Genomic DNA, 19,718 nt, shown 5'->3' on the forward strand with positions numbered 1-19,718 from the left:
TAGACAAACTAGACCTAGAGGAGGGATATGGTAGTGTTGTGGAGGGAACTAGACAAACTACGCCTAGAGGAGGAATATGGTAATGTAGTGGAGGGAACTAGACCTAGAGGAGGGATATGGTAGTGTAGGGGAGGGAACTAGACCAACTACACCTAGAGGAGGGATATGGTAGTGTAGTGGAGGGGAGGGAACTAGACCAACTAGACCTAAGGAGGGATATGGTAATGTAGTGGAGGGGAACTAGACCAACTAGACCTAGAGGAGGGATATGGTAGTGTAGTGGAGGGAACTAGACCAACTACACCTAGAGGAGGGATATGGTAGTGTAGTGTAGTGGAGGGAACTAGACCAAGGTTATACAGAGGAGGAATATGGTAATGTAGTGGAGGGAACTAGACCTAGAGGAGGGATATGGTAGTGTAGGGGAGGGAACTAGACCAACTACACCTAGAGGAGGGATATGGTAGTGTAGTGGAGGGGAGGGAACTAGACCAACTAGACCTAAGGAGGGATATGGTAATGTAGTGGAGGGGAACTAGACCAACTAGACCTAGAGGAGGGATATGGTAGTGTAGTGGAGGGAACTAGACCAACTACACCTAGAGGAGGGATATGGTAGTGTAGTGTAGTGGAGGGAACTAGACCAACTAGACCTAAGGAGGGATATGGTAATGTAGTGGAGGGAACTAGACCAACTACACCTAGAGGAGGGATATGGTAGTGTAGTGGAGGGAACTAGACAAACTACGCCTAGAGGAGGAATATGGTAATGTAGTGGAGGGAACTAGACCTAGAGGAGGGATATGGTAGTGTAGTGGAGGGAACTAGACCAACTACACCTAGAGGAGGGATATGGTAGTGTAGTGGAGGGGAGGGAACTAGACCAACTAGACCTAAGGAGGGATATGGTAATGTAGTGGAGGGGAACTAGACCAACTAGACCTAGAGGAGGGATATGGTAGTGTAGTGGAGGGAACTAGACCAACTACACCTAGAGGAGGGATATGGTAGTGTAGTGTAGTGGAGGGAACTAGACAAACTAGACCTAGAGGAGGGATATGGTAGTGTAGTGGAGGGAACTAGACCAACTACACCTAGAGGAGGGATATGGTAGTGTAGTGGAGGGAACTAGACCAACTAGATCAAGGTTATACAGAGGAGGGATATGGTAGTGTAGTGGAGGGAACTAGACAAACTAGACCTAGAGGAGGGATATGGTAGTGTAGTGGAGGGAACTAGACCAACTAGACCTAGAGGAGGGATATGGTAGTGTAGTGGAGGGAACTAGACTAACTAGACCTAGAGGAGGGATATGGTAGTGTAGTGGAGGGAACTAGACCAACTACACCTAGAGGAGGGATATGGTAGTGTAGTGGAGGGAACTAGACCAACTACACCTAGAGGAGGGATATGGTAATGTAGTGGAGGGAACTAGACCAACTACACCTAGAGGAGGGATATGGTAGTGTAGTGGAGGGAACTAGATCAACTACACCTAGAGGAGGGATATGGTAATGTAGTGGAGGGAACTAGACCAACTACACCTAGAGGAGGGATATGGTAGTGTAGTGGAGGGGAGGGAACTAGACCAACTACACCTAGAGGAGGGATATGGTAGTGTAGTGGAGGGAACTAGACCAACTACACCTAGAGGAGGGATATGGTAATGTAGTGGAGGGAACTAGACCAACTAGACCTAGAGGAGGGATATGGTAGCGTAGTGGAGGGAACTAGACCAACTAGACCTAGAGGAGGGATATGGTAGTGTAGTAGAGGGAACTAGACAAACTAGACCTAGAGGAGGGATATGGTAGTGTTGTGGAGGGAACTAGACTAACTAGACCTAGAGGAGGGATATGGTAGTGTAGTGGATGGAACTAGACCAACTAGACCTAGAGGAGGGATATGGTAGTGTAGTGGAGGGAACTAGACCAACTACACCTAGAGGAGAGATATGGTAGTGTAGTGGAGGGAACTAGACCAACTAGACCTAGAGGAGGGATATGGTAGCGTAGTGGAGGGAACTAGACCAACTAGACCTAGAGGAGGGATATGGTAGCGTAGTGGAGGGAACTAGACCAACTAGACCTAGAGGAGGGATATGGTAGTGTAGTAGAGGGAACTAGACAAACTAGACCTAGAGGAGGGATATGGTAGTGTTGTGGAGGGAACTAGACAAACTAGACCTAGAGGAAGGATATGGTAGTGTAGTGGAGGGAACTAGACCAACTAGACCTAGAGGAAGGATATGGTAGTGTAGTGGAGGGAACTAGACCAACTAGACCAAGGTTATACAGAGGAGGGATATGGTAGCGTAGTGGAGGGAACTAGACCAACTAGACCTAGAGGAGGGATATGGTAGTGTAGTGGATGGAACTAGACCAACTAGACCTAGAGGAGGGATATGGTAGTGTAGTGGAGGGGAGTGAACTAGACCAACTAGACCAAGGTTATACAGAGGAGGGATATGGTAGTGTAGTGGAGGGAACTAGACAAACTAGACCTAGAGGAGGGATATGGTAGTGTAGTGGAGGGAACTAGACCAACTAGACCTAGAGGAGGGATATGGTAGTGTAGTGGAGGGAACTAGACCAACTAGACCAAGGTTATACAGAGGAGGGATATGGTTAGTGGTGGTGGAGTGAACTAGAACAGATTCACAGCTCAGTCATTACTACAACCTTTCCTTGCTGATAAGTTCTATGGCAATGTTGTAGGTGGTTTGTCATTAGGAGTTTAAACAGCACCACTGTAACCAGGCTGAAAGAAACAGGGTTACCGCAGCAGGGAGGGGTAAAGTCTGCAGCGTGATCGTAGTAAATGTAACTTCTATCCTAAGTGACTTACACAGTGCATCAGTGATTGGAGGACTGAAAAGGTTCCAGTGCTTCATTCGATTTAACAGCACCTTTTACCAGGTATTCTACAATATGTACCGGAGCTTTAGAGAATGAGAGCTGCGAGGCCAAGTGTTATGTACCAGTCAGCAACGGTCCACTTCCACCACTTAGCTAAATGCCTTCACTTCAACATCCCACTTCACAAGAAATACATGTGTAGCGACACTCAGAGAGTAATCCTGGACGGGATGCATCAAGTTATTCAGAGAAATGATACTGTCGGCAGAAAACTGCTAATCTATCAGAAGATGTTTAGAATATTCATGATGGTGATGCACATGGACACACACACACACAGCGTATGCAAATCATAAGCGGAAGCCACATGGCATGAAAAGAAGCGTTTCCATCAAGGAAATGCAGGGTATATGCCAAAAAAAACACTTGAAATAATATGCATGAAATATGCATGCCATCTGGAGCGTATGGCTGTGGAATGCCTTGGCATAGGATCTACAGCATCATTAATATACGATGAGTGTGAATTCATATCATGATTCATGCACACCTACCTAACAAATGTAAGGTGTATTTAGCTGTCTAGATAAATGCATGTTAAAAATAAACGTTAGATTTGATTTGTAATGTCATACTGTATGTCTACACAGCAAACATCATAAGTTAGCCATAGTTTACAGAAATGTTTCATCCACTTTTTTACATTTCAGTCTTATTGTAGTTGTATTCAGAATGACACACAGTGCATTCATCTTAAAATACACTACATGACCAAAAGTACGTGGACACCTGCTTGTTGAGCATCTCATTTCAAAATCATGGGCATTAATATAGAATTGGTCCCCCTTTGCTGCTATAACAGCCTCCACTCTTCCGGGAAGGCTTTCCACTAACATTGCTACTGGGACTTGCTTCCATTCAGCCACAAGGCCATTACTGAGGTTGGGCACAGATGTTGGGAGATTAGGCCTGGCTCGCAGTTGGCGTACCAATTCATCCCAAAGGTGGGATTGAGGTCAGGCCAGTCAAGTTCTTCCACACCGATCTCGACAAACCATTTCTGTATGGACCTCGCTTTCTGCACGAGGGCGGCGTCATGCTGAAACAGGAAAGGCCCTTCCCCAAGCTGTTGCCACAAAGACGGAAGCACAGAATCATCTATAATGTCATTGTATGCTGTAGCATTAAGATTTCCCTTCACTGGAAATAAGGAGCCCGAACAAAGACAAACAGCCCCAGAACATTATTCTTCGTCCACCACACTTTAAGGTTGGCACTATGCATTGGGGCAGGTAGCGTTCTCCTGGCATCCGCCAAACCCAGATTCGTCTGTCGGACTGCCAGTTGGTGAAACGTGATTCACCACACCAGAGAACGTGTTTCCACTGCTTCAGTGTCCAATGGCGGCGAGCTTTACACCACTCCAGCTGACTCTTGGCACTGTGCATGGTGGTCTTAGGCCTGTGTGCGGCTGCTCAGCCATAGAAACCCATTTCCAGAGGCAGACGATTTTTATGCACTACGTGCTTCAGCACTCGGCGGTCCCCATTCTGTAAGCTTGTGTGGCCTACCATCTCGCGGCTGAGACATTGTTGCTTCTGGACGTTTCCACTTCACAATAACAGCACTGCCCGGGGCAGCTCTAGCAGGACAGAAATTTTGACGAACAGACTTGTTGGAAGGTGGCATCCTATGACGATGCCACGTTGAAAGTCACCGAGCTTTTCAGTAAGGCCATTCCACTGCCAATGTCTGTGGAGATTGCATGCCTGTGTGCTCAATTTTATACACCTGTCAGGTTTGTCATTTGGCTGAAATAGCCAAATTCACTAATTTGAAGGGGTGTCCACATACTTTTGTATATATAGTGTAGCTAGTTGAGACAACCACATAATTATCACAGTCGTAGTAAGTACATTTTTCCACAATAAACAAGTTGTCAGCAAAGTCAGTGCTATTAGTCAGTGGTTATTAATTCCTCAAAGGATTCACTGCTGGTTTATCATTCCTCTGACGATTCATCGCTGGTTATTCATTCCTCTGAGGATTCATCGCTGGTTTATCATTCCTCAGAGGATTCATTGCTGGTTATTCATTCCTCTGAGGATTTATCGCTGGTTATTAATTCCTCAGAGGATTCATCGCTGGTTATTCATTCCTCAGATGATTCATCGCTGGTTATTAATTCCTCAGAGGATTCATTGCTGGTTATTAATTCCTCAGATGACTCATTGCTGGTTATTCATTCCTCTGAGGATTCATTGCTGGTTATTCATTCCTCAGATGATTCATCGCTGGTTTATCATTCCTCAGATGACTCATTGCTGGTTATTCATTCCTCTGAGGATTCATTGCTGGTTATTCATTCCTCAGATGATTCATCGCTGGTTTATCATTCCTCAGATGATTCATCGCTGGTTATTCATTCCTCTGAGGATTCATCGCTGGTTATTCATTCCTCAGAGGATTCATTGCTGGTTATTCATTGCTGGTTATTCATTCCTCAGAGGATTCATCGCTGGTTATTCATTCCTCAGAGGATTCATTGCTGGTTATTCATTCCTCAGAGAATTCATTGCTGGTTATTCATTCCTCAGAGGATTCATTGCTGGTTATTCATTCCTCTGATGATTCATCGCTGGTTATTCATTCCTCAGAGGATTCATTGCTGGTTATTCATTCCTCTGAGGATTCATCGCTGGTTATTCATTCCTCAGATGATTCATTGCTGAATAAGACACACACACTTTATGATAAGTGACACATACACTGTAACCCTTCACCTAGAACCTCTGAACTCTGTGCACCACCGAGGCAGAGGTAGCAGTCACGACCTAAAGCTGACGTGTGACGGCCAGCAGATTTGAAATGCGTCATCGTCAAGAATTAAATCCTCCTCACCTCCTACACACACACACTAACACATACACACGCACACTCAATGGCACGCCTGCATACACACAGGAATGCATACACACACACGCTGCCTCAGCTCCACAGTGACAAGCAGTCAGGAAGTGCTCGGAAAGCAATCTCTCTCTTCTACGAATGAACTAACGTCACTCGCTCCGACAGGCAGAAACAGTGTTTTAAATGACCGTATCCACCTCATCATCATCAGCCACAGAGGCACAGGACCTGGAGAGAGCTGGGCAGCTGACTGCAGCAGAACTGCATTGTACTATTCATTGGAGCTGCTGAGCTTATTCACATCGCACACATTCATGCAGTTAAAGTTATTATAATGTAGCTACTAAATTGAGAGGCAGAGATTCAAATATTTTGCTACAGTAGGATACCACTCAATACTCGTCCTTAGAGAAGGGTTTAGTGACTTCTATTCACCGGCATATGAAGTAGGCAAATATATAAAGGGATTAGTTTAATTAAAATAAGGAGTGTTGGTGGTTGCATTCTGACGGAGGGTGGGGTATAAGCAGCACACTCACACTCATGCACACACGCACACACACGCACGCACACACACGCACACACACACGCATGCACGCCCGCACGCACACACATACCTGTGACATTTAATCCATCAGATCTCTGACACCAGACCAGTCGAGAGGAGCTCCTCCACGCTCCTGTCATCCATTTGTACTCATAACACTGGCCCTCTGTAGTGGGAGGAGAGATATGGGTCAGTACAGACTACTCATAACACTGGCCCTCTGTAGTGGGAGGAGAGATATGGGTCAGTACAGACTACTCATAACACTGGCCCTCTGTAGTGGGAGGAGAGATATGGGTCAGTACAGACTACTCATAACACTGGCCCTCTGTAGTGGGAGGAGAGATATGGGTCAGTACAGACTACTCATAACACTGGCCCTCTGTAGTGGGAGGAGAGATATGGGTCAGTACAGACTACTCATAACACTGGCCCTCTGTAGTGGGAGGAGAGATATGGGTCAGTACAGACTACTCATAACACTGGCCCTCTGTAGTGGGAGGAGAGATATGGGTCAGTACAGACTACAAATAGCTCATATAATATCATAAAGGAACAAATGCAAGTGTGTATTTTTTAATCTGTATATATATGTGTGTTTCTGTGTGAATGTGTGTGTGTGTGTGTGTGTGTGTAGACTGACCAGTGCAGGGCCGGGCCTCCCACTCCTGTTCTGGACACTGCAGTAGGTTCTCTGGCTCCTGGGCCAGCACGGCTCTGGATCTGACCTGCACTGAGCCGAAACCCAGGTCATCTCCACTGACACAGCTCAGCTGACACGGGCTCCACACTGTCCAGTCAGTCAGGTAGCAGTCACCTGTACAGAACCACACAGTGCACAATTTACAACACATTTAGTTGTACACAGTTGAGAACTTACAGAACTATATGAGACATTACTGTTACCCACGTAACCTGACCATGGCTGCAGAGATTATCCTGGTCATATCACAATATTCCTGGCCCCAGCACTACATAATTATAATGGGAAACTTGAATATTATTTTTATTTGGTTTAGATGTCGTCCTATGCCCACACTGATTGTCACTAGGCAGAATTCTTAGACTTCTTCAGACCTAATTTTAACCTAATTCAGAGAATTCCTGGTAAAGTTAAGAATATCAACTTCTAAAAATTAAACCTCTCCTCAAATATTTCCCAACAGAGCCAGATCTAATTTTTTATTATCCTCTATTCTAACATGGATCAGGGTGTTCTCAGAACACAGGCCATTTCCCATTAAAATAGGTCAGTCATTCATTCATGCCATTGTAGTGGCAGGGAGGAAGTGAGCACACGACTAAATATTAATTCATCATAAAGCCGTCAGTTCCAAAGAGACCTAATCCGCCTTATGATTATCAGAGTACATTCCTCTGTCTGCCCTCTGTGTGTCAGGCGTCAGGCATGGTGGGGCCATGGACTGGGCTACGATCAGGCACGGGAGGCAGGGCTGTGATACGCAGAGGAGGGGAAGAGAGGTGTTGTCTGGTGGGGTTTCATGTGGTGACAGAGTGTACACTTGGATTAAGTACCTGCCCCCTCTGTCCTGGTTGCCTGAGCTAAACCACGGGAGATTAAAGCTATGGACTACGACTACACACGTGTCCACAAACAAATCTACAGCCCTGGACACGCACACACACACACACACAGCCCAAACACACCACACACAATGTTCTGCTGCATGAGCTTGTCACAACTCTACTTCTGCTACACAGGACCTGTCAAAACGGGATGTTGGATCTGTCATTCACAGGCACTGGCAAAACGGGATGTTGGATCTGTCATTCACAGGACCTGTCAAAACGGGATGTTGGATCTGTCATTCACAGGACCTGTCAAAACGGGATGTTGGATCTGTCATTCACAGGACCTGTCAAAACGGGATGTTGGATCTGTCATTCACAGGACCTGTCAAAACGGGATGTTGGATCTGTCATTCACAGGCACTGGCAAAACGGGATGTTGGATCTGTCATTCACAGGCACTGGCAAAACGGGATGTTGGATCTGTCATTCACAGGACCTGTCAAAACGGGATGTTGGATCTGTCATTCACAGGCACTGGCAAAACGGGATGTTGGATCTGTCATTCACAGGACCTGTCAAAACGGGATGTTGGATCTGTCATTCACAGGACCTGTCAAAACAGGATGTTGGATCTGTCATTCACAGGCACTGGCAAAAAAGGAAATACGTACCGGAAAAATAACGTTCACACTCGTTTTCAGATGCACTTTTTCCCCTAGCAACTCTCTGAAATGTATGACGCTGAAAGGTTTTTACTCAGAAAAGAAAGTGTTATCGCCACTTTCAAGTCATTGGGGATAAAGAAATCATGTAATCATATAATCAGATCTTAGAAACCTCATTGGATTCCCTACAATGTCAGTCAACATCACTATGAGCAGAGAATGACACACCGTAGCAGGCATTGGAGTCCTCTCTAGCACCAGCCTCTGATTATCTAACCATCCAGTCATTAGTGCTTACTGTCAGTGTCAGAATGATACTGCTCCTAAGAGATGTTATGATAGAGCTGGAATAGCATATAACACAGCTAGGACCACATAAATGTGATTTAATGGTAGTAGTGAACTCGGCTCAGCCTAAAAGGCACAGCAAAATGTCTCTGCGTAGTTGGTATAGAACATGGAATGACAAGGGGCTTCCTCGACCAGATAGAGCTACACATTGTAACTGCTGTGTTGAACTAGCTACAGAGTAGATTAGATGGATGCTCAGAGGTGAATATTTACTGATTATAGGGTCAGGCGTTTTTCCTGGCCAGATCTTATCGCCCTCTTATCTAGGGACCGGGTCCATTGTCCAGCTACTCTGGATCCCCAGTCATTGCAGGCCAAGGTAAGTTAATTACCTGGACAGGGCGAGGTGCAGGGTTCTTCCAGGGTGATCTGTTTGTCGCCGTCTACCGAGGGCTCAAGGTTTCCACACAGCTCATCATCCACCAGACTGCCCTCTCCCTGGCCAGACCCATCCAACACAAAGCAGGACACGTTACGGAACCGCAGCCCCTCTCCGCACCTTGCACCCTGGACAATAAACATAGAGAGAAAACACAGGTTAAAATACACCTCCATGGCCATTTCATTGTGTGTCACAGATTGCCATTTTGCGTATGTGGTTTGTGCCACAATACTGTGTTATCCCTCTGAGATAAAGGCATTAGCTTGGGAAGCTAACACAAGTCTTCACATCTCAGGCAAGGTTACCCATGACGTGAGCTAGGTTCACTGAAGCATCTCCCTTCCATCCATACATTCACACAGAGCTGGTCTGCTGTGTAGACAACATCCAACTCTCTCAAGGCCATGACATTGATCTTTTTTTTTTTTAACCTTTATTTAACTAGGCAAGTCAGTTATTATTTTTCTACTGTGTTATTGACTGTATGTTTGTTTTACTCCATGTGTAACTCTGTGTTGTTGTATGTGTCGAAATGCTTTGCTTTATCTTGGCCAGGTCGCAATTGGAAATGAGAACTTGTTCTCAACTTGCCTACCTGGTTAAATAAAGGTGAAATTAAAAATGTTAAAAATGTTTAAAAAAATTTAAAAAAAGAACTAATTCTTATTTACAATAACGGCCTACCACGGCCAAACCCGGACAATGCTGGGCCAATTGTGCGCTGTACCATGGGACTCCCAATCACAGCCGGATGTGGTGCAGCCTGGATTCAAACCAGGTACTGCAGTGACGCCTCTTGCACTGAGATGCAGTGTCTTAGACCTCTGCGCCACTCAGGAGCCCCCATGATTTGGTTTGTCAGAAATAACAGCTATTCTAGGATTGTGCTGTAGGCTGCTGATGAGCTACTGTCTGCTGTCAGGAACTCCAGCAGGAGGTGAAAACAGACCAGAACAAAGGAGTGTCAACATTCCCTTACTCTGCAATAGAATACAGTGCCCTGTCTGGCAAAAATATAGATGCTTCTGGCAAAAAAGAAAGAGAGAGAGAGGGAGAGAGAGAGAAAAAAAGTAATAGAGAGCGCGAGAGAGATAGAGAGAAAGAAAGAAAGAGAGAGAGAGAGACAGAGAAAGAAAGGGAGGGAGAGAGAGACTAAGAGACCACCATGGCCTTGTCATAGACTTCCTGTTTTTAATCAAGCCTCCTATTGGGCTGAATGCCTCAAACGGATGACAAGAGGAGAGTATTGGGTATGGGGTGAACATATTATTGTTATATTGGGTATGGGGTGAACATATTATTTTATATTGGGTATGGGGTGAACATATTATTTTATATTGGGTATGGGGTGAACATATTGTTTTATATTGGGTATGGGGTGAACATATTATTTTATATTGGGTGAACATATTATTGTTATATTGGGTATGGGGTGAACATATTATTTTATATTGGGTATGGGGTGAACATATTATTGTTATATTGGGTATGGGGTGAACATATTATTTTATATTGGGTGAACATATTATTGTTATATTGGGTATGGGGTGAACATATTATTTTATATTGGGTATGGGGTGAACATATTATTGTTATATTGGGTATGGGGTGAACATATTATTTTATATTGGGTATGGGGTGAACATATTATTTTATATTGGGTATGGGGTGAACATATTATTGTTATATTGGGTATGGGGTGAACATATTATTTTATATTGGGTGAACATATTATTGTTATATTGGGTATGGGGTGAACATATTATTTTATATTGGGTATGGGGTGAACATATTATTTTATATTGGGTGAACATATTATTGTTATATTGGGTATGGGGTGAACATATTGTTATATTGGGTATGGGGTGAACATATTATTTTATATTGGGTATGGGGTGAACATATTATTGTTATATTGGGTATGGGGTGAACATATTATTTGATATTGGGTATGGGGTGAACATATTATTTTATATTGGGTATGGGGTGAACATATTATTTTATATTGGGTATGGGGTGAACATATTATTGTTATATTGGGTATGGGGTGAAAATATTATTTTATATTGGGTATGGGGTGAACATATTATTTTATATGGGGTATGGGGTGAACATATTATTGTTATATTGGGTATGGGGTGAAAATATTATTTTATATTGGGTATGGGGTGAACATATTATTTTATATGGGGTATGGGGTGAACATATTATTGTTATATTGGGTATGGGGTGAACATATTATTTTATATTGGGTATGGGGTGAACATATTATTTTATATTGGGTATGGGGTGAACATATTATTTTATATTGGGTGAACATATTATTTTATATTGGGTATGGGGTGAACATATTATTTTATATTGGGTATGGGGTGAACATATTATTGTTATATTGGGTATGGGGTGAACATATTATTTTATATTGGGTGAACATATTATTGTTATATTGGGTATGGGGTGAACATATTATTTTATATTGGGTGAACATATTATTGTTATATTGGGTATGGGGTGAACATATTATTTTATATTGGGTATGTGGTGATCATATTATTGTTACAGTGCCTTGCGAAAGTATTCGGCCCCCTTGAACTTTGTGACCTTTTGCCACATTTCAGGCTTCAAACATAAGGATATAAAACTTTATTTTTTTGTGAAGAATCAACAACAAGTGGGACACAATCATGAAGTGGAATGACATTTATTGGATATTTCAAACTTTTTTAACAAATCAAAAACTGAAAAATTGGGCGTGCAAAATTATTCAGCCCCTTTACTTTCAGTGCAGCAAACTCTCTCCAGAAGTTCAGTGAGGATCTCTGAATGATCCAATGTTGACCTAAATGACTAATGATGATAAATACAATCCACCTGTGTGTAATCAAGTCTCCGTATAAATGCACCTGCACTGTGATAGTCTCAGAGGTCCGTTAAAAGCGCAGAGAGCATCATGAAGAACAAGGAACACACCAGGCAGGTCCGAGATACTGTTGTGAAGAAGTTTAAAGCCGGATTTGGATACAAAAGGATTTCCCAAACTTTAAACATCCCAAGGAGCACTGTGCAAGCGATAATATTGAAATGGAAGGAGTATCAGACCACTGCAAATCTAACAAGACCTGGCCGTCCCTCTAAACTTTCAGCTCATACAAGGAGAAGACTGATCAGAGATGCAGCCAAGAGGCCCATGATCACTCTGGATGAACTGCAGAGATCTACAGCTGAGGTGGGAGACTCTGTCCATAGGACAACAATCAGTCGTATATTGCACAAATCTGGCCTTTATGGAAGAGTGGCAAGAAGAAAGCCATTTCTTAAAGATATCCATAAAAAGTGTCATTTAAAGTTTGCCACAAGCCACCTGGGAGACACACCAAACATGTGGAAGAAGGTGCTCTGGTCAGATGAAACCAAAATTGAACTTTTTGGCAACAATGCAAAACGTTATGTTTGGTGTAAAAGCAACACAGCTCATCACCCTGAACACGCCATCCCCACTGTCAAACATGGTGGTGGCAGCATCATGGTTTGGGCCTGCTTTTCTTCAGCAGGGACAGGGAAGATGGTTAAAATTGATGGGAAGATGGATGGAGCCAAATACAGGACCATTCTGGAAGAAAACCTGATGGAGTCAGCAAAAGACCTGAGACTGGGACGGAGATTTGTCTTCCAACAAGACATTGATCCAAAACATAAAGCAAAATCTACAATGGAATGGTTCAAAAATAAACATATCCAGGTGTTAGAATGGCCAAGTCAAAGTCTAGACCTGAATCCAATCGAGAATCTGTGGAAAGAACTGAAAACTGCTGTTCACAAATGCTCTCCATCCAACCTCACTGAGCTCGAGCTGTTTTGCAAGGAGGAATGGGAAAAAATGTCAGTCTCTCGATGTGCAAAACTGATAGAGACATACCCCAAGCGACTTACAGCTGTAATCGCAGCAAAAGGTGGCGCTACAAAGTATTAACTTAAGGGGGCTGAATAATTTTGCACGCCCAATTTTTCCGTTTTTGATTTGTAATTTTTTTTTGAAATATCCAATAAATGTCATTTCACTTCATGATTGTGTCCCACTTGTTGTTGATTCTTCACCAAAAAATACAGTTTTATATCTTTATGTTTGAAGCCTGAAATGTGGCAAAAGGTCGCAAAGTTCAAGGGGGCCGAATACTTTCGCAAGGCACTTGTATATTGGGTATGGGGTGAACATATTATTTTATATTGGGTATGGGGTGAACATATTATTTTATATTGGGTATGGGGTGAACATATTATTTTATATTGGGTATGGGGTGAACATATTATTTTATATTGGGTATGGGGTGAACATATTATTTTATATTGGGTATGGGGTGAACATATTATTTTATATTGGGTATGGGGTGAACATATTATGTTATATTGGGCATGGGGTGAACATATTATTTTATATTGGGTATGGGGTGAACATATTATTTTATATTGGGTATGGGGTGAACATATTATTTTATATTGGGTATGGGGTGAACATATTATTTTATATTGGGTATGGGGTGAACATATTATTTTATATTGGGTATGGGGTGAACATATTATTTTATATTGGGTATGGGGTGAACATATTATTGTTATATTGGGTACGGGGTGAACATATTATTTTATATTGGGTGAACATATTATTGTTATATTGGGTATGGGGTGAACATATTATTGTTATATTGGGTATGGGGTGAACATATTATTGTTATATTGGGTATGGGGTGAACATATTATTGTTATATTGGGTGAACATATTATTGTTATATTGGGTGAACATATTATTGTTATATTGGGTGAACATATTATTGTTATATTGGGTGAACATATTATTGTTATATTGGGTATGGGGTGAACATATTATTTTATATTGGGTATGGGGTGAACATATTATTGTTATATTGGGTATGGGGTGAACATATTATTTTATATTGGGTATGGGGTGAACATATTATTTTATATTGGGTGAACATATTATTGTTATATTGGGTATGGGGTGAACATATTATTTTATATTGGGTATGGGGTGAACATATTATTGTTATATTGGGTATGGGGTGAACATATTATTGTTATATTGGGTGAACATATTATTGTTATATTGGGTGAACATATTATTGTTATATTGGGTGAACATATTATTGTTATATTGGGTGAACATATTATTGTTATATTGGGTATGGGGTGAACATATTATTTTATATTGGGTATGGGGTGAACATATTATTTTATATTGGGTGAACATATTATTGTTATATTGGGTATGGGGTGAACATATTATTGTTATATTGGGTATGGGGTGAACATATTATTTTATATTGGGTATGGGGTGAACATATTTTATATTGGGTATGGGGTGAACATATTATTTTATATTGGGTATGGGGTGAACATATTTTATATTGGGTATGGGGTGAACATATTATTGTTATATTGGGTATGGGGTGAACATATTATTGTTATATTGGGTATGGGGTGAACATATTTTATATTGGGTATGGGGTGAACATATTATTTTATATTGGGTATGGGGTGAACATATTATTTTATATTGGGTATGGGGTGAACATATTATTGTTATATTGGGTATGGGGTGAACATATTATTGTTATATTGGGTATGGGGTGAACATATTATTTTATATTGGGTATGGGGTGAACATATTATTTTATATTGGGTATGGGGTGAACATATTATTTTATATTGGGTATGGGGTGAACATATTATTGTTATATTGGGTATGGGGTGAACATATTATTTTATATTGGGTATGGGGTGAACATATTATTTTATATTGGGTATGGGGTGAACATATTATTGTTATATTGGGTATGGGGTGAACATATTATTTTATATTGGGTGAACATATTATTGTTATATTGGGTATGGGGTGAACATATTATTTTATATTGGGTATGGGGTGAACATATTATTTTATATTGGGTGAACATATTATTGTTATATTGGGTATGGGGTGAACATATTGTTATATTGGGTATGGGGTGAACATATTATTTTATATTGGGTATGGGGTGAACATATTATTGTTATATTGGGTATGGGGTGAACATATTATTTGATATTGGGTATGGGGTGAACATATTATTTTATATTGGGTATGGGGTGAACATATTATTTTATATTGGGTATGGGGTGAACATATTATTGTTATATTGGGTATGGGGTGAAAATATTATTTTATATTGGGTATGGGGTGAACATATTATTTTATATGGGGTATGGGGTGAACATATTATTGTTATATTGGGTATGGGGTGAAAATATTATTTTATATTGGGTATGGGGTGAACATATTATTTTATATGGGGTATGGGGTGAACATATTATTGTTATATTGGGTATGGGGTGAACATATTATTTTATATTGGGTATGGGGTGAACATATTATTTTATATTGGGTATGGGGTGAACATATTATTTTATATTGGGTGAACATATTATTTTATATTGGGTATGGGGTGAACATATTATTTTATATTGGGTATGGGGTGAACATATTATTGTTATATTGGGTATGGGGTGAACATATTATTTTATATTGGGTGAACATATTATTGTTATATTGGGTATGGGGTGAACATATTATTTTATATTGGGTGAACATATTATTGTTATATTGGGTATGGGGTGAACATATTATTTTATATTGGGTATGTGGTGATCATATTATTGTTACAGTGCCTTGCGAAAGTATTCGGCCCCCTTGAACTTTGTGACCTTTTGCCACATTTCAGGCTTCAAACATAAGGATATAAAACTTTATTTTTTTGTGAAGAATCAACAACAAGTGGGACACAATCATGAAGTGGAATGACATTTATTGGATATTTCAAACTTTTTTAACAAATCAAAAACTGAAAAATTGGGCGTGCAAAATTATTCAGCCCCTTTACTTTCAGTGCAGCAAACTCTCTCCAGAAGTTCAGTGAGGATCTCTGAATGATCCAATGTTGACCTAAATGACTAATGATGATAAATACAATCCACCTGTGTGTAATCAAGTCTCCGTATAAATGCACCTGCACTGTGATAGTCTCAGAGGTCCGTTAAAAGCGCAGAGAGCATCATGAAGAACAAGGAACACACCAGGCAGGTCCGAGATACTGTTGTGAAGAAGTTTAAAGCCGGATTTGGATACAAAAGGATTTCCCAAACTTTAAACATCCCAAGGAGCACTGTGCAAGCGATAATATTGAAATGGAAGGAGTATCAGACCACTGCAAATCTAACAAGACCTGGCCGTCCCTCTAAACTTTCAGCTCATACAAGGAGAAGACTGATCAGAGATGCAGCCAAGAGGCCCATGATCACTCTGGATGAACTGCAGAGATCTACAGCTGAGGTGGGAGACTCTGTCCATAGGACAACAATCAGTCGTATATTGCACAAATCTGGCCTTTATGGAAGAGTGGCAAGAAGAAAGCCATTTCTTAAAGATATCCATAAAAAGTGTCATTTAAAGTTTGCCACAAGCCACCTGGGAGACACACCAAACATGTGGAAGAAGGTGCTCTGGTCAGATGAAACCAAAATTGAACTTTTTGGCAACAATGCAAAACGTTATGTTTGGTGTAAAAGCAACACAGCTCATCACCCTGAACACGCCATCCCCACTGTCAAACATGGTGGTGGCAGCATCATGGTTTGGGCCTGCTTTTCTTCAGCAGGGACAGGGAAGATGGTTAAAATTGATGGGAAGATGGATGGAGCCAAATACAGGACCATTCTGGAAGAAAACCTGATGGAGTCAGCAAAAGACCTGAGACTGGGACGGAGATTTGTCTTCCAACAAGACATTGATCCAAAACATAAAGCAAAATCTACAATGGAATGGTTCAAAAATAAACATATCCAGGTGTTAGAATGGCCAAGTCAAAGTCTAGACCTGAATCCAATCGAGAATCTGTGGAAAGAACTGAAAACTGCTGTTCACAAATGCTCTCCATCCAACCTCACTGAGCTCGAGCTGTTTTGCAAGGAGGAATGGGAAAAAATGTCAGTCTCTCGATGTGCAAAACTGATAGAGACATACCCCAAGCGACTTACAGCTGTAATCGCAGCAAAAGGTGGCGCTACAAAGTATTAACTTAAGGGGGCTGAATAATTTTGCACGCCCAATTTTTCCGTTTTTGATTTGTAATTTTTTTTTGAAATATCCAATAAATGTCATTTCACTTCATGATTGTGTCCCACTTGTTGTTGATTCTTCACCAAAAAATACAGTTTTATATCTTTATGTTTGAAGCCTGAAATGTGGCAAAAGGTCGCAAAGTTCAAGGGGGCCGAATACTTTCGCAAGGCACTGTATATTGGGTATGGGGTGAACATATTATTTTATATTGGGTATGGGGTGAACATATTATTTTATATTGGGTATGGGGTGAACATATTATTTTATATTGGGTATGGGGTGAACATATTATTTTATATTGGGTATGGGGTGAACATATTATTTTATATTGGGTATGGGGTGAACATATTATTTTATATTGGGTATGGGGTGAACATATTATGTTATATTGGGCATGGGGTGAACATATTATTTTATATTGGGTATGGGGTGAACATATTATTTTATATTGGGTATGGGGTGAACATATTATTTTATATTGGGTATGGGGTGAACATATTATTTTATATTGGGTATGGGGTGAACATATTATTTTATATTGGGTATGGGGTGAACATATTATTTTATATTGGGTATGGGGTGAACATATTATTGTTATATTGGGTACGGGGTGAACATATTATTTTATATTGGGTGAACATATTATTGTTATATTGGGTATGGGGTGAACATATTATTGTTATATTGGGTATGGGGTGAACATATTATTGTTATATTGGGTATGGGGTGAACATATTATTGTTATATTGGGTGAACATATTATTGTTATATTGGGTGAACATATTATTGTTATATTGGGTGAACATATTATTGTTATATTGGGTGAACATATTATTGTTATATTGGGTATGGGGTGAACATATTATTTTATATTGGGTATGGGGTGAACATATTATTGTTATATTGGGTATGGGGTGAACATATTATTTTATATTGGGTATGGGGTGAACATATTATTTTATATTGGGTGAACATATTATTGTTATATTGGGTATGGGGTGAACATATTATTTTATATTGGGTATGGGGTGAACATATTATTGTTATATTGGGTATGGGGTGAACATATTATTGTTATATTGGGTGAACATATTATTGTTATATTGGGTGAACATATTATTGTTATATTGGGTGAACATATTATTGTTATATTGGGTGAACATATTATTGTTATATTGGGTATGGGGTGAACATATTATTTTATATTGGGTATGGGGTGAACATATTATTTTATATTGGGTGAACATATTATTGTTATATTGGGTATGGGGTGAACATATTATTGTTATATTGGGTATGGGGTGAACATATTATTTTATATTGGGTATGGGGTGAACATATTTTATATTGGGTATGGGGTGAACATATTATTTTATATTGGGTATGGGGTGAACATATTTTATATTGGGTATGGGGTGAACATATTATTGTTATATTGGGTATGGGGTGAACATATTATTGTTATATTGGGTATGGGGTGAACATATTTTATATTGGGTATGGGGTGAACATATTATTTTATATTGGGTATGGGGTGAACATATTATTTTATATTGGGTATGGGGTGAACATATTATTGTTATATTGGGTATGGGGTGAACATATTATTGTTATATTGGGTATGGGGTGAACATATTATTTTATATTGGGTATGGGGTGAACATATTATTTTATATTGGGTATGGGGTGAACATATTATTTTATATTGGGTATGGGGTGAACATATTATTTTATATTGGGTGAACATATTATTTTATATTGGGTGAACATATTATTTTATATTGGGTATGGGGTGAACATGTCATTTTTCGTTATTGCTGAAGAAAAATAATGGATGACAGAAAGGGGAATCTGTGGATGACGATGAAATAACATGGAGGTAAATGACAGGCATAGAGAAACACAAGTCTTCATGGGACGTAAGATCACTGATGGATAATACCACATATTCACTAAAAGATAGAGAAACATGTTCATTTGGGAATTGCTTTTACCAATATATCATTACAGTACAGGATAGACAGGACTATATGATGGAGGTTGTGGTTTTGAATGGTCTCACCTCTGACTTGCACTCTGACCAGGAGCTGTATCTCCATTGGTAGCAGGGTCTGACGGGGCAAGGCTTCCACTGTTCCCTCTGAGGGGGGCAGGATCGCCCATCACCCTGGGGCACCTGGAGCACGGTTCTCCTGCGCCACAGCTTTCCTGAAGAGGAGAGAGGAAAGTGTTAATGATGGATTTTTCCCCACAAAGTGTGCATTTATAAGTTGCCTCCTGTTTGTCAAAGTGCACTTTGGGT

The 19,718-nt window shown here is 40.6% G+C and overlaps 1 protein-coding gene across 1 annotated transcript in view; it reads right to left on the bottom strand.

Annotated features, from left to right (window-relative positions):
- The window catches only part of LOC109904414 (thrombospondin type-1 domain-containing protein 7A), a 186,675-nt gene that overhangs the window by 25,740 nt on the left and 141,217 nt on the right, over positions 1-19,718 (bottom strand). Inside the window, exons 21-24 of the mRNA XM_031788785.1 lie at positions 19,479-19,624; positions 9,197-9,371; positions 6,959-7,132; positions 6,386-6,481 (exon numbers count right to left, since the gene is read on the bottom strand). Coding sequence (XP_031644645.1) covers positions 6,386-6,481; positions 6,959-7,132; positions 9,197-9,371; positions 19,479-19,624 — 591 coding nt within the window. The remainder of the gene's footprint in view (positions 1-6,385; positions 6,482-6,958; positions 7,133-9,196; positions 9,372-19,478; positions 19,625-19,718) is intronic.

This window comes from Oncorhynchus kisutch, linkage group LG14 (genome assembly GCF_002021735.2).
Source record: "Oncorhynchus kisutch isolate 150728-3 linkage group LG14, Okis_V2, whole genome shotgun sequence".
Lineage (NCBI taxonomy): Eukaryota > Metazoa > Chordata > Actinopteri > Salmoniformes > Salmonidae > Oncorhynchus > Oncorhynchus kisutch.